General features: G+C 50.5%; 6 protein-coding genes across 6 annotated transcripts; 2 read left to right on the top strand and 4 right to left on the bottom strand.

Moving 5' to 3' along the window:
* The first annotated feature begins 315 nt into the window (after window positions 1-315).
* LAESUDRAFT_245435 (Gpi1-domain-containing protein) lies at window positions 316-2,792 on the top strand. Its single transcript, XM_040901721.1, has 12 exons — window positions 316-643; window positions 694-905; window positions 959-1,133; window positions 1,184-1,295; window positions 1,343-1,457; window positions 1,508-1,637; window positions 1,694-1,900; window positions 1,955-2,094; window positions 2,150-2,264; window positions 2,327-2,379; window positions 2,441-2,480; window positions 2,542-2,792. Exons 1-12 carry the CDS (start codon window positions 523-525, stop codon window positions 2,694-2,696), a joined length of 1,575 nt encoding a protein of 524 aa, XP_040762617.1. The 5' UTR covers window positions 316-522; the 3' UTR covers window positions 2,697-2,792.
* On the bottom strand, window positions 2,594-5,231 carry LAESUDRAFT_727450 (uncharacterized protein). The gene is made up of 7 exons (XM_040909225.1): window positions 5,116-5,231; window positions 4,218-5,055; window positions 3,952-4,164; window positions 3,566-3,893; window positions 3,371-3,509; window positions 2,994-3,319; window positions 2,594-2,942 (listed from the first exon to the last, which is right to left on the bottom strand). Exons 1-7 carry the CDS (start codon window positions 5,221-5,223, stop codon window positions 2,915-2,917), a joined length of 1,980 nt encoding a protein of 659 aa, XP_040762616.1. The 5' UTR covers window positions 5,224-5,231; the 3' UTR covers window positions 2,594-2,914.
* Window positions 5,232-6,030: 799 nt separating this feature from the next.
* Window positions 6,031-7,435, bottom strand: LAESUDRAFT_727448 (uncharacterized protein). The gene is made up of 6 exons (XM_040909224.1): window positions 7,189-7,435; window positions 6,999-7,130; window positions 6,876-6,935; window positions 6,779-6,813; window positions 6,650-6,721; window positions 6,031-6,590 (listed from the first exon to the last, which is right to left on the bottom strand). Exons 1-6 carry the CDS (start codon window positions 7,252-7,254, stop codon window positions 6,224-6,226), a joined length of 732 nt encoding a protein of 243 aa, XP_040762615.1. The 5' UTR covers window positions 7,255-7,435; the 3' UTR covers window positions 6,031-6,223.
* A 770-nt stretch (window positions 7,436-8,205) lies between these two features.
* Window positions 8,206-8,836, bottom strand: LAESUDRAFT_245413 (uncharacterized protein). Its single transcript, XM_040901720.1, has one exon. The coding sequence runs from the start codon at window positions 8,740-8,742 to the stop codon at window positions 8,410-8,412; it is 333 nt and encodes a 110-aa protein (XP_040762614.1). The 5' UTR covers window positions 8,743-8,836; the 3' UTR covers window positions 8,206-8,409.
* A 1,076-nt stretch (window positions 8,837-9,912) lies between these two features.
* On the bottom strand, window positions 9,913-10,753 carry LAESUDRAFT_750831 (uncharacterized protein; the record flags this gene model as incomplete). Its single annotated transcript, XM_040911628.1, has 2 exons — window positions 9,913-10,472; window positions 10,537-10,753. The coding sequence occupies 2 exons, from the start codon at window positions 10,751-10,753 to the stop codon at window positions 10,042-10,044; spliced, it is 648 nt and encodes a 215-aa protein (XP_040762613.1). The 3' UTR covers window positions 9,913-10,041.
* Window positions 10,754-13,014: 2,261 nt separating this feature from the next.
* LAESUDRAFT_727445 (Molybdopterin binding protein) lies at window positions 13,015-14,523 on the top strand. Its single transcript, XM_040909223.1, has 7 exons — window positions 13,015-13,378; window positions 13,436-13,516; window positions 13,568-13,606; window positions 13,666-13,742; window positions 13,817-14,016; window positions 14,072-14,211; window positions 14,263-14,523. Exons 1-7 carry the CDS (start codon window positions 13,212-13,214, stop codon window positions 14,486-14,488), a joined length of 930 nt encoding a protein of 309 aa, XP_040762612.1. The 5' UTR covers window positions 13,015-13,211; the 3' UTR covers window positions 14,489-14,523.
* The last annotated feature ends 443 nt before the right edge of the window (window positions 14,524-14,966 follow it).

Raw genomic sequence — 14,966 nt, 5'->3', positions numbered from 1 at the left:
AGTGACGTGTCGGAGACTGGAGTGTGTGCGATATGCTCGGTCAATCCAAGGAAAACAGAAGTTGCTTTCCAAAGCTATGACCATGTCTCTATTTAGGAAAGAATGCATGCGTACTACAGCCGGACAGCATCAAAACCTATTTCAAGCATCATGTTGGGTCGAATGGGCGAGCGCGGTCATCGAGGTGCGCGACGCGTTTGTGGCGCAGGATGCGTGACCCTGACGCGTGACATAACGCACGCTGTCATACTGATGCCAAGAACTCGTTCTATGTTGTCTTCGTCCATGCACAACTTTACGACGGTTTTTTGGCCGCAGCATTTGGTCTCTCATGGATATTTCTATGGATGGGGACAACAATCCTTGCTATGTGTAGCGGGTGTTCTGGATGGCGATACGGTACGAGATCATGCCATGGTTCAGCAACTCACGCGCAAATCACATTATGCGTACTTTTGAAACTAGGATGAGGATGCAGAAAGTGTACTCAAGGCCGCACTTCTGGATGATGAATGGAGCTCCATGCACTATCTATCCGCCGATTCGATCGTCTTCGGACGCTGTTCTTTCTCTCGAGAGGCTGTGGAACGTCGCCTAAATGCGATCCCAGTCGTTCATTTTCTTGTAGCTCAATTGAATCGACGTATGAAGTCGAATTTTCAAACTCTTTACATTATTCATACTATTGATAAGGTCATTTGCTCTTCGTGCACTACGAGCGACCAAGAAGAGAAGCCATGCAATTCTATTCCTTGGATTACAATGCAATGGACATCCTTCCGTCTCGCATATCCGGAGATACAGCTCAACTTGACTCACTACAAAACCCGGCTTTCCTAACTTGCGATTTTACCAGACCAGCTCTCCAGACTGGTCCTCAGTTAAACCAAGCAGTCATTGATCAGGTCTGCGCCAATCCGCCTTTCCATGTCTTATGCGATCTGATATCGCTGTTTAGCTCAACGTTGCACAATTATTAGCGGATGCCGTCGATCGAGCCTCGAAGGGCCGCATCATTGTCTCACATGTGTCTGCGTTTTCAGAGCCCGTCCAACCTCTCATCGCTTCAAACAGGAACCCTGCTGCATACACGAATCAGATGTTGGCGATCCTAAGGAACTTATCGACAACCGGTCTGTAACGCTCACCGTCTTAGACATAGCAGCATTCTAATCCGCAGTAGTCGAGCAGTTCGATATCCGCTTTGAGCAGGGGGCTTTCATGCTGGCGCAGGCACCTGTCATCTATCGTGGCCACAATTGGCGTACGACGGACTCGATCTCTCGATATGTCAAGTAAGCCCAGCCATCTGTCTTTGGGATATAAAGGTGACGTGCTACAGGTTCTATAACTGCCTGTGGCTCGTACTCAACGATATCATTATCGGTGTCGCATTGGGCTCATTCTTGTGTGAGAACGACCTGGCGCTTGCTCAATGGCTACAACATTACACTCAGGTCCTCCTTCCTTGAACGCCATGTGATGTAAATGCTAACATTTGTCGTAGTACTATCTCGTTGAATGTGCCCAACGGGCATTAATCTGGCTGAATAGCTGGCCAGCGGGGCTTAAGCTCAATACTGAATTGAGCCAATTCTATTGCCAAACTCTACTCGGGATTATCTTCGTATGGGGGAGTGAGTCATCCGCCGTTCATTGGGTTTCCTTTGCTGATCGGGTGTCGTGACTGTAGAAGTGCTGCAGGAGGCGGCGCCATACTTCCCGTGGCTGTTCTGGATGACGGGTGTCATGGGCAGCTGTGGCATGACGATGATCGTGTCTCTTTTGTCTGACACGCTCAGTCTTCTCACGTTGCACCTGAATGTCTGCTACCTGCTGTCTGCCACCGCATTCCGGCATGAGCTGCAACTGGCTGGTTCCCTTTGGAATCTCTTCCGCGGTACGTTCGCAAGTGGTGCTTTGTGCATGTCCGTCTGGATATCTGTCTCTGCAGGAAAGCGGTTCAACGTCCTTCGAAACCGGCTGGACTCGTGGGACTACGACCTTGACCAGTTACTCCTGGGAACGATCCTCTTCACCCTTGTGGCTTTTCTTTACCCGACGGTTTTGACATACTACGCGCTATTTGCGACTGTCCGTATCTAATCATTGCTGGTATCTGCGCATCTCCTGACGAGCGACGTTTTAGGTACACTTCGTGATTATCATGCTTCATGCATCGTTGGACACAATAACAGCACTGCTCAATCACTTTCCTCTATTTGCCCTCATGCTGCGCGTGAAGGATCCGATGCGCCTTCCAGGTCAGCACCGTGTTCTTCTCAGCTACTCCTTGCGATAACGGATTGGTGCTGGCGGTTTGCAGGACGCATCGCTTTTAGACCGTTAACTACACAACAAGGATCCTTGGTCCTGGAGGTATGTCTTCCCAATGCTATGTCTCACGAAGCGACATCATCGACAACCAACGTATCCGCAGAGCCAACCAGCTCCTCTCTCGTTGATCTTCATGCATTACGGTACGTCTCCCTCACTTCTCTCATAGTATGTTAGAGGGAAACGTAACATCCGGACCGTTAGCCCATCTCTGGTCGCGCCTATCATCGCATTACCATCCACTGAGGATCTTGCGCCTGCTCACGTCTGGGCAGAGACTCACGCTAATTCCTCGATCTTCGATACGATTCAGTATGATACCTACAAAAGGTGGCGGGGATGCAAGAGGTAATGGATGATGCCGCACTGCATAGATGAGATATAAATTGATGATGTAATGTCCATTGAGTGTACTTCCAGTGTCCGAAATGATGACCTTCGAGCAAGGTAGAGCAAATTGCGATGGCAGTGCAATATGTCTGAACATGTCCAGACTACATGAAAGAGCACCCGAGATTCCAATCTGCCGTTCCAACTGACTTACCTTTCCCATGTATAGTTGCATTGACCATCCCAATCACCGCCTCTTGTATCGTCCACCACGACTGCGCAAGCAGGATGTCAGACATGCCATTTTCCTCGAGACAGACACGTACCTCGCCTCAGCCTCAATCCGCGCTCGCTTTTGCTCGTGCATCTCCCTCGCCCGCGCATTGATCTCCGCGGCCTCCTGTGTGTCCGGGAACCCGATCTCCCAGTACCCCGGTGGGGTCAGCGGTCGTTCCCACCGTTGGCGATGCCGAGAAATTTCGCGCTTGTGCTCCTCGATGGCCTGCTGTCGTTCGTCATCCGAGTCAGGCGCGAGCACCGTCCGTGCGCTGGAGGTCGATGGGCCGTGCTCGTGCTTGCGCTTGGAGGGCGAGGGCGAACGCCATAACGGACGCTGGAGGCGGGGCGGCATTGGGTTGAGGCCCTCGTAATACTATGTTCCTTATCAGCTTGGATGACGACCAGCAATGCAGATGTCACTCACGCCTCTACAGCACTCGCAGTCGTCAGCGTGAAGATGCTTCCTGGACTCCTTATTCCGCACGACCTCGTCGAACTGGAACTCCACTCCGGCGTTGCGCGCGGTGTCCATCTTAAAGTCTGCGTTGATCGTCTTGGTAGCACTACGATGTTTCGTCAACGCGCTGGAATGAGGTCGCAGATGCAAGCAAAAACAGACCTTGCGTTGGAGGCATACCTGCCCCTTCCTTTATATACCGAGTAATCCACCGGACGCTTGCATGCCGTGTTCGGGGTATGGGCATTCTCCTTATCCGCACTGCTTTCCCTGGCCGGCGTCGAGTTCACGCGCTTCCGCGGGCTGACCGCAAGAGCAAGGTCGCGGGATCTTGGTGAGGTGACTGACGGTGAGTGCGGCTTCCTCGGCGACTTGCACACGGTAGCAGTGGGCTTAGTGGGCTCGCTCTTCCTTCTGCTGCTAGTGCGGACGGGCGACTCCAGGAAGCGTCGAACGAGCCCTGGCTGAGTCTCATATATCGGCGAAGGAGCTACATGTTCAGGACCCAATCAGCGAAGCTATCTGCGCCCATGTCAATTGACCCATACCCTGTGAGTCGTCTTCCGTTTCTGAAGATGACATTTCGTCCAGCTTGCGCTTCTGGCTTTTCGGTGGCATACAGATCAGAGCTTTTGGAGCCTTGGGCGGAAAAGCAGCAGGTGACTCTGCCTGTTTCTCCTCGTCCTGAGCTTTCATGAGATGGGACGTCAGCGAGCCAATGGGAGGCTCGCTTTCCGCGAGATCCTTTACACCTGCTTGCGCTAAAAAGCGCTGTTAATCAGCGGTAATCGTGGTTTAGAGTGCAAAGATGTACTTCTTAAGGAAGGGATGCGCGTGGTCGGAGAAGGTGCGTGTGTACTCGGCGAGGGTTTATGCGTGGCTGACGAAGATATGTTTGCGCTCAGCGAGGATATATGCGCACTCGTAGTTGCTTCCGGCGCCTTGGATGACTCCGGTGTATCCGTCTGAGGTCCAATCTTCATATACTTCTTCCGCAGCTTCAAGATGCGTTTCCAGTTGGGCGTCTTGCCCTCGACTAGGATGCTCGATAGAGAAGCCTCTTTCTCGTCAAACATCCATTGTTTGAAGTTCCGCCACTTCACATAATCGGCCATATGCTTCGCGTCGCTGCGCTCTTTTGCTTGGCGTAACGCATCGTAGCTCTTGCGCAGCTCCTGTAGTTCTGCTTTGATAGAAGCGAGGTCGCCTGTCGATGAGCTGACAGCGGTCAAGCTGGACAATGACGGTAAAGGCGCATATACTGAGGTATCATGAGAGCCGTGCGCGTTTACGGGCGTAACGTCCTGCAGCGGCCTGACACCATTGTCCTTGCGTTTTGTCGCCTTTAGCTCAGCACTCAGCCTCGCGTTCTCCTTCTTGAGCTCGTCTATTCGTCTGGATGCTTCTTGAAGAGCGTTGCATGACTCTATTTCCAAATTAACGTGCTTCTTCACTTGTGTCTCGAGGTCCAGCAGCTTAGACTCGGCTTGCTCGACAAACGCTCGATTGAAGATCGCTGGACGTGCGGCGATCGTCGCCTCCGCCTCGTCAATGGTCTTGAAGCCGAAACCTCTCGCAAGGTGGTCTCCACGCTGAGAAACTGCGAACAATTCAGTTCGAAGGTCATCATTCGCACGTCTGACGCGTCTGACCTGTCGACCGGAACTCGCCACATCAGAGCTGCCCAGGATATGCAGGACCACACGTCGTACCACGCCTTCCATAAGCTTTATTGGTTGTGCGGAAGTCAGCTCCCCTTCGTTATCGCGAGAGTTGGAGGGCATTGGTCCAGAAAGAATGTTGTGTGCGACCAATTCCATGGCGAGCGGTCGTCGCTGTGCTCAATGCCTTGGCGCCTCATCAGTTCAACGGCGACGCGATCATGTGATCTGTACGCCCACCAGGCGCTTACTTTCTTCGACGCGTGCGAATCGTGAAATGTGACGGACAGTCACGGACTGACATTCAAGCTCAAGGCTGATCTATTCCGAAATCCAAACGACGTTACCCCTCTATCGACCATAGCAGGAATAGTTCCTCCACATGTGTAGCAGGAGCAAATTAAAATTCATTGGTTCCCATGCAGCAAATTAATGGGACCATTTTCCTCAAACGGAAACCGCCTTGAGGTCTTCTCCAAATAAGCATCTAATAATAATACCGAGATCTAATGTAATGATTGACCTGTAAAGATGATAGCCATAGTGTATGGTTTCTTGTAGCCGGAAGTGGCCTCAAGTGTCTCGCCTTTCTTGCAAGTTGCAGAGTAGCCCAGCGCTATTTGTACAAGGACTTGTCTGGTTATTCAAGCAAGACTTTCGCTCGTGATGACAGAATTCGAGGAACATGAGTAGCAAGGTACTTATAGAGCTGAATATGGATGAATGATTGGAGCCATCTCATGAGCCATCAAGATGGCCTTCAGATGATCTCAATTGCTTGCACTCCGACTTCAGGAACCATCTTCTATTTGGGGAGGGGGGGGGGTGCTCGGACACAGGTATTATTACAATAGATCTCTCTCCCTCTCGATATCGTGCCTCACTCGGTGCTCGGCCTTATTCTCGATGGCGGGGAACGGAGAACCCACCTAAGGAACCCAAGGAATATCTTACGCGATAGCGGGTGCGCGAATTCTTAATATCTAATCAATAACAACGTCCATTAACAGCGACAGCTATTGACCGGGTCGTGGGTATACGCAATCGAATGATGGACGACTGAATAATTCGAATGTAAGTGCGACAAAACTCGACGTATGACCACCCAAAGCTATCCATCCGATCAGAAAAGAGTCAATACAAAGCGATGGCAAAAAAACTACAGATGCAAAAGACAAGTTAACATAAGGCCCGTGATCGCAATGAGAGACAATGCGCCTGAGGGACATTGTGCAGACCGTAGAGCAGATGAAGTGACAGTCGACGTCGACGGTGATGATTCAGATGCAGTCGAGCTCGCCGAATATGACCTGGACAGCCCAGAGGACGTCGACGATGCGGTATTGCTGCTCACGCTCGTCGCGACAGAGATGGACGGCAGCGAGATCGTTGTCGAGAACGAGTTCGTGATCGTAGCCGTAGACGAGACGGAGTCGACACCGGGGCTGAGAACGCTCGATGGGACAGGTATTGCGGCAGTGTCACTTGCAACGTGGGACGCGAGGTTGCCATACATCGACGACAGACTGGTTGGCCATGGATTGTATCTCAACATAGTGCAGGATAGAAATGCCTTTGTACGTACGCGAAGTCAACCGAATACTGCATGTAGTACGTAGAGTTTATTATGAGCTCCACGGAGGTGAAGTTGACGTAGCTATGAACGTAAAGAAAATTAAGAACATGATGACAGCACGCAAGTCAGGCCACGTACTACAAGCTCGAATCGGACCCCGCGGCTGAATCGGGCTAGATAACCGGTAAATCTGAGCTGACCCAGCCACAACGGCGTAACATGCGAGGAGACAGACCGTGAAACTGAGGGAATGTATTTCCGCAACATTGACCGGCTCGATTTCCTGGATCAGATCCTTGAAAGCGCCGTCGTAGAGTCAGCCTCATGAACGACGAGACACGAATGACGAGAAGCGTACGCCATTCCCGTAGTAGAGCCCAACGTAACAAGCACCGATGTCGCTTAATAATGGGCTCTCGCCGTCATCTACCCAAGCAATTGTGCACGGCTGCCCGCCGTAGCATGTCGAGCCTGAAAGAGGCTGATTAACCTGTCCTTGTGACGTCTCCTTTAGAGAGCGGTATGCATGTAGCACTAATCCAACGTACATAAAGAGCCGCACGTGCGACGAAAAAGAGTAATAGGAATATTAGGCCCAAGAGTGACAATGACATGTTGGTGTCCTCGAAATCGCTGGCGGTTGTAAGAGGTAATGGAGTCGGATAGCCGGTGAGAGAAAATACTAGAGTAGACGATTAAGCTAAGTTGAGGGCATACGCCGCCCGGCACGACGCAATGCACTGCGTGCGCGGCGACAGCCGAATAAAGGAGGAACTATGATGGCTTGTCGTGAGGCTGAACCACAGCCGCGACGATGTCGCCATGAAACGCGGTCACGTGATGCTGTATGCATTCAACGTGATAAAGAGGACGCCCCGAGCGGCGTATTCATGTAAACACATCAATATATACTAGCTTCAAGAGTCAAGAATATATTGATGCATGTTAGGCTTCCAGTCCCGAACACAACAACTCAAGACGTGACAGAGACATGTCACGGAGATCAAGTCAAATGAGCGACGAGAAAGTAAAAGAAACAATGTCATAGGAAGAGTAAAGATCGGTCGGCCTCGCTGAGACACGACTCAACATGTTCAAAGAATCTTAACATAGTAAGAAGCGCTCAGTCAACTGTATACTCCGGATTGGGTATGATATTGGGGATTGGTCGCTATGGGGCGTTGGCGGCACCATATGATAAAAGCGGTAACCAGAATCGACCGCGCGACCAGTATCTATGCCCATGTGAGGTGGTGATAGGGAGACAGTTTCCCCGTGTGCTGCATCAACTGCACGTCTGTCTGCTGAAGACATGATAGACGCAAAGCGATTCGTACTTGATGGAGGGTTTGGCAATAACATGAGGTCTTGTGTGATGAACTCTTCTTCAGTGAGGGTGGCGAAACGATTGAGGCCGGACGTTCCGAATCAACGCGAGTGCTTCTCCATGTAAGCAAGTGCTCCGCATTGTTATCGCCGGTATTCTTCAGCATATCCGAATCGAGTAACGGGAAAGGCGTCGAGGAAACAACGGCAGCAGATTCTAGAAGGGCAGACCAGCTCAGTGACTTGTAGGGGCCTGCAGTGTAGTATGGGAGCTCAGAGAATGAACCATACCAGATCTGACTATATCCTGAGAGGCGTCGCGGCGTTGTGACGGGTACGTTCTTGAACGCTTCGTTCGCAGGACGTAGAGGAAGATTGCACCTGCAAGAATGACTCCTCCGATCACTCCTCCCGCGATGTCTGCAATCCTGGCAACTGAGGTGTCATTGTGTGCGACCAGCAGACTCGACTGAGAACCCGTCGAAGGAGGCTTTTGGTTTCCGATGAAATGGTAGGAGTAGTCGAATTGACGGCAGGTACAGACTACTACCTGCAAGAACATAGCTCGGGGTGTTCGACTGAGAAGCCAATGTAGGAGGCGTTTGGGAACCAGTAGAATTGGTAAGAATAGTTGAATCAACGGCAGTCACGGAATTACTTGCGGTAGAATCGCCCCGGGTGGGTGCGCTAGAAGTGACACCAGTATCCGATGCCGGGGAGAAAGGCTCAACCACGATGACACTGATATCGGTTGCAGAGGGGATCACAGATGCCATCGCAATGAGGCTGACAGGTCGCGGACTGGCTAAGGAAGGAGGTAGATGGAGAATGGCTCCCGTCCAAGAAGCGGCAGAAGTAGTGACGACAGAACCAGAAGTGGTTTGCCAAGGTGGTCTGGGTTCCGCACAATTGCCCCACTAAGATTGCACACGAAATGGGACTGATGGTCGTCAACGATACTCCCGGCCAGTATGAGGGGAAGACAACAGAACCTCTCTTGATAGCGGCTCCATTATATGCACGTTACTTCGGGTACCTATCGTGCCTTGTCCCGAATCATTGTTTGAACAACGGGTCATGTACCATCAAATGCACCAACAAAACAAGATATGAAGTTCGCTCCTTGCAACACAGGTCTGAGTATGCATGATCGCATTGACCCTATTAAGGTAGTACCAGGTTTAAGTCAAGTCATGTTGACCGGAACATCATAAATGCATGCGTAATAAAATCGCACCGGGGGCATGAGCCCATGATTCCGCCGGGAACATTTTGGACACATCACGATAATAGTCACAATGTAACTCTAATGTTACTGATGTAAACACGGAATGATTTGAATTATTTTGAGTGAGCTCATTGTGGAATAATAGTGATTAGTATTCAGAAAGACACCAGGATGAGACAACAATTTTGCTCTGGCCAGCATTCATATAATATATTGGTATTATTTTGAATGGATCTTAAGGGTTCATTACAAATGTGATCAACGTGATGTTACGATGAGTACCAGAATGCTTTCCATCATGTGCCGGCTGGAATCATCTTGAACGCATCGGGGGTGTCCTAATATGGTTAGCACATCACTATATATAGTAATAACAATTATGCGATCACGATGAATCCATTGGGAACATCTTGAAAACATCATGGCCACTCACAGGTATCATTTGAGATCTTCTCCCAAGAAACATTTAGGATGCTATCGCAATAATGCTTAAATGCTGTCATCTGCAGCATTGGGGTCTCATTCTTGCATCTTTATGAATGCTATCAAAATTGTGCCGCAATGTTGATGCTTAACACATTTTAAAACATTCAAAATGATATCAAAATGTATGTGCTAAAAACATTGCATAATTATTTGGACTGTTATTACAATGTGTCCAAAATGTTTCGGGCAGAATCATGGGCCCGTGCCCCCGGTGTCGAGAAGCCACGACGACGATTAGGATCGATATTTCGCGATGAATGCACGGCCTGACCTGGCCCTAGCCTTGTTCTCGGTGCCTTGACAACGGTTCATTCAACTTCTCGCCGATACTGGTGATCGTAGTCGATAAGGATAGCAGCCTCTATTCAGCAGTATACGCAGGAGGTACATCAAGCAAGGCAGTCGTGGGCTGCGGCACGCTCTCGTATCGGAAACGGTAGCCCGAGTCTACTTGCAACCGTACTTGCGCGTGCTCAGGAGGCTCAAGCGACGCTGCCTCTGAGAGGGCTTGAACAACGACATGCTGCGGGAGGACGTGCAGGTTGGTTGCTGGGGCCTCAGCCTGCTGTCTCGTTCGAGTGTGCACTGATCGTCTCTTCTCCCATCCTTCCTCATCCTCTGAGGCGGTTGGGTCATCAACAGAAGACAGAGAGAATGCGGATGAGTTATCCGGCCGAGAGGCATGCGCGTTTCTCCATGCCAGCAAGCTGTTTCCATCTTGGATCCATGGAATGGACTGCCCTTTTGGATGAAACACGATCCTCGGCGCATTATGCAAAGACAAGGGGTCATCTATCGCATTGCATGTAGGGCATCAGTAATCAGAAGAAAGCTTATATACGAGCTGATAACTCACCGGCATTAGGTTCTTGAGATGAGGTGCGGTTATATGATGGCACTTGGCGACCTCTACAATGGCGGTAGATCATCAACGCCGTCATGGTCAGCACCAATACTCCAACGAGTACTCCAAGAACCGCTCCCGCAATCTGTGTCGAATGATTTGAATTGACTATGACAGATGAAGTCACGGTGATTGACTGTGTTTTAGTCATAGTCTTCGTCGTGGTCATGGTATGGTTGAGCATAGATGACTCCGAGAACGAAAAGGAGGCTGCGTGCGACGTTGAAACTGATCCTTGCGCATCGAGTGTAATATTATGATGAACGGCAGAAGCACTCGTTAATGACAACGATAATGTCGATGAGGTCGTCCTAGTCCGTCTAGTTGACGTCGGCGGTACTGCAAAGGAATGGGAGGGAACAGATATGTTGTGTACAAGAATAGACATGGTGGTATAAGCCTGAGATGCTGCAGAGGAGGGTATAGTGTCGACCGAGGAAGACAAGTGAATCAACGACTGAACAAGATGGTTCGACGACGGTCCTTGGCTAACCGCAAAGGATGACTGCTTTGATGAGGCTACAAGGCTGCTGAGACCTTCGGCAAGTGCAGTCTCAATGGTATAAACGGAGATCGTCGACCAAATCGAGGTCGACGTTGTTGAACACACCACAAAAAGCTCGGGTCTGGAAGGAGAGTAGTAGCCGTGGCCGGAGACGTGTAGCGACTGCATATTTGTGAGGAGGACATGAGATGGAAGAAATACGGTCGTCCAGGGAACTGCTGACATCAATCCAGACATCAGCATCCTCGGGGAAGGTGGATGCTTTTGGTACCTTCGATGCCGTCTAGCTACAATGCCGACACCACCTTGAACATGCAGCTTGATCAACAGATGAGCACTGTGACATGTTGGTGATATGCTGTGTTCCGTGGATTCCGTATGCAATATCCAAAGGTTGAGGATTAGTACATAAAGCGCAATAACAGGGTAAGGCATGAGCGTCGTCCCTCCATATGGAGGGTATAATATGAGTCCATCAAGGCTCTGGAAGACTGACTACCTGGCGGTACTGCCTGTTGCATGACAGCGTAGGAGAGATCTGATTGCCTAAAACGAACTTCAAGGGGGTGGCGTGTTGGCATCTGTCAAGACGAATGCTGGAACAACATTCATTGTCAAGCTCTTTTTTCAGTCAGTTTGATGCAACAGTCGCAAATGAACCGGTATTCACACCAGGAACCTACGTCTTGACAGTTGCAGGGTCGATGCGAACAGAATAAAGTGCAACATGCCGGATGTATTGAACTAAGGTCGAGGTTTGATGCCATGGAGGCCAAACTATGCCGTCACCTCCTATTCTGATTCTATAGAAACATGCCGAATGTCGCTAACACAGGCTTGGTAACGTAGGGCGTTCATCAAGCCTCCTCCGGAACGGAACGCATAATTTTGTTTTATTGCTCAGTACTGCCTTTCCCAGCCTGAGAAGTTCACGTACCGCATGCACTCGCCATCTGCCACTTTCCCTCCTTGCACTGTCGGCTAGTGTTATTCCTAAGGCTACTAAGTTACTGTCTCCTCGATAGCCGAAATATGAGAGTAAGAGAACTGGTCGATGCATGCCCATCAAGTTTTGTCTTGAGTGGCTCTACGCAGAAAAGACATGTGCCACTGTCTGAGTCAATTCTTTCAGGCTATAGTCGGCCAGTCCGAGAATCTTTCCTGAGGGCATGAACGTCAGCGGCGGATGAAGCAGATTGAACGTCCAGCGTCTATTTGGCGTCTATCGTACATCTCGATGCGGAAGTCTGCTGAACGCGGTCATGTGACCTTTTGGTGGGTGCCTCGTTCCGTCGTCTGAAGACTCCTTGCAAGTTCCCTCTGTGTCTTCCTATACTATGCTTATCCTAACGCCGCTCACATAACCCTGCTTTTTAGTTGGATGGAGTGTAAGTGCTGAAGTGCTGAAGTACTGAGACCTGCAGATAGCTTGCGAATATGCAAACTTTGCTTGACAAATCGCGCCGCTCACGCCGATTGGCTTCACTCACAATATTGGCCGAACATAATCAAGTTAGTACTCATTTCAGTTTAGTAATTCACTTTGTCATAAGTGTCTTTGTAAACGCGATGAGCTAGTTCAATGTGGATGGATTATCCACCGGATACCAATGCCAATGGTGTGCATTAAGTGTAGCTTACATAATTACTAGAACATTCTTCAATTGCGTGTGTACATCAAAATCAAGAGTAACGGTATCCTGAAGTAAACGAGCTCAGACTTCTCGCCGGGATTGAGTATCAGAGTACAACGTCAACATTTTGTCTCGTTCTCAGCCAACCATTTGTCCTCATATTTTATTTGGGGCATTCTGACAGTGCTGGTAGCTGCTGCCAGTAATCAATCAATGGATTGTGGCCGTAGACCTGAAGACGAGCTTAGTGGCGCGCGGATTCGATCATGTGCTCGTGTCTTGCGCCACCACGGTCATCGCACCGTACATTCCTTGAACTGTGTCTTACAAAGCTCAGAGCGCTGCTTTATATGTACTCGAGTGCGAGTCTTCGGTCGACTTTGCTGCCTCTTTCTCGCCATCCTTGCTTGTCGCTGCGTAGTTTCTCTCCTGTTCAACGGTGTCCTCGCTCTACTGTCTCTCCTGAGTCTCCTCTACCTAGACGCGGCATGTCTGGACCAGATGTTCCTGTTGCAACTCTATCTGGTAATGCGAGCGGGAACGCGGCAGAGCCGCAGCCTGCTCCTATGCAATGGAACTTCCCGACTTCTCCTATGCCGCCTAATCCTCTCGGAGAGGGTAGATACATCAAGACTGCGGCGGCTTTAGTTATTGGGTACGTTTTTGCAGACCGAGACCCAGGTACCTGCGATGCACACGTAGCAATACACAGTGACGAAATCTTGAATGGGAAAACTCTCGATCGCAACTCGAATTATTTCGCCGGATATTGTTTCGAGAACGGCATCAACCTGTCAGTATATGTTCGTAACGAGGAGTGATCGCATGCTGATACTCGTTTCAGGAAGCGCATCGAAGTCATTCCTGATAACGAGGACGATATGTGCGTCTTAGCACTTGACTGCGATGCGTTGGCTCGGGATTGAACCGTCGAATGGCCAGCATCGAAGCCAGCCGGCGTTTGGTGCAGACTCACGACTTTGTTATCACCTCCGGAGGAATTGGACCCACCCACGACGGTGAGCCACCTCTCTCTCGCCAGTCAACTCGATTGTTCATCATACAATATGCCACGGGATTTATCCCACATTAGACATCACGTACGCATCGCTAGCCAAGGCGTTCAACCAACCTCTCGCACATCACGCGGAGACGCTGTCACGTATGATGAAAATCAGCAAGCACCGCATGGACATCATGAACCAGACCGCAGAGCAGCGCGAGGCTCGCGAACGCATGGCACTCTTCCCAGCAAACGCGGAAGTATTGTTCATCGCGCCGGATGTTTGGGTGGTGCGTCTCGCGTAACTACGCTGACGTCGAATCTATGGTCAGACCCCGTGTACAGCCCGTCGTCCGCCTAGAGGGCAAACTCTGCGTATTCCCAGGCATCCCGAAACTCTTCCAGCGGATGCTCGAAGGATTGGTACCGTACCTCCCACTGCCTCCTCCTAGCGAGCGACCATTGCGGCTGCAGGTGTTCACAAGGTGCGTCGCCGATTTGACTTGGTGTTCCATTCGCCGATTTCGCTTGGGCAGCTTGCCGGAGTCGTCCATCGCACCGTACCTCACCGAGCTGCAGGCGCGCACGAAGGCCGATGGTATCCAGGTCGGGTCGTATCCGCTGCTCATGCGCGGCGTCTATGTGGCCCTCATCGGGCGCGGCGAGCAGGCTTTGCGCGCGCTGGCGGAGGAGGTGGCGGAGAAGCTGGAGGGACGCGTGCTCACGGAGGAGGAGGTGGCGAAGGAGAAGGCTGCGCTCTAGGCATGTTCTTGTGTTTCGAGCTGCGAAACAGATACAGAGGTGCTACGAATCACGAATTAAGAAGGACTTAACGAGTTTTGTGAATGCATCCATTGTACTTTACCTTATTGGTGAAGAGAATTTCTGGGACTCCCCTTCGATACGTCCGATGGATGAACGTGGCGTAGAACCCCTATCGGCAGACGTGCATGCCATCTAATCACAGCGAGGATCAGTGCACAAATGGCCTCATCTCGTACGCTATGGCGTCTCAAGACTCGCATTTGATGCCAGGTTACTTAGAGGAAGCTCTAGTATCTTATATGCACCGGAGAGCTGGTAGCAGCCTTCTGTCAGTCATGAAACGCTTCTACATCATCTCGTCTTCAGTCCCAGCCAAAAAGAGCAGACAACAGGAGGAACTAACCTATATGCGCTCCTATGCTCGACCTTCCGACTTGGAATAATGCCCTCGCGATGGGCAGCCAAATCATGAGAG

Source organism: Laetiporus sulphureus, assembly GCF_001632365.1.
Source record: "Laetiporus sulphureus 93-53 unplaced genomic scaffold LAESUscaffold_29, whole genome shotgun sequence".
NCBI lineage: Eukaryota > Fungi > Basidiomycota > Agaricomycetes > Polyporales > Laetiporaceae > Laetiporus > Laetiporus sulphureus.
Note: the sequence above shows the minus strand (reverse complement) of the source record. Positions and strands in the feature narration are given on the sequence as shown.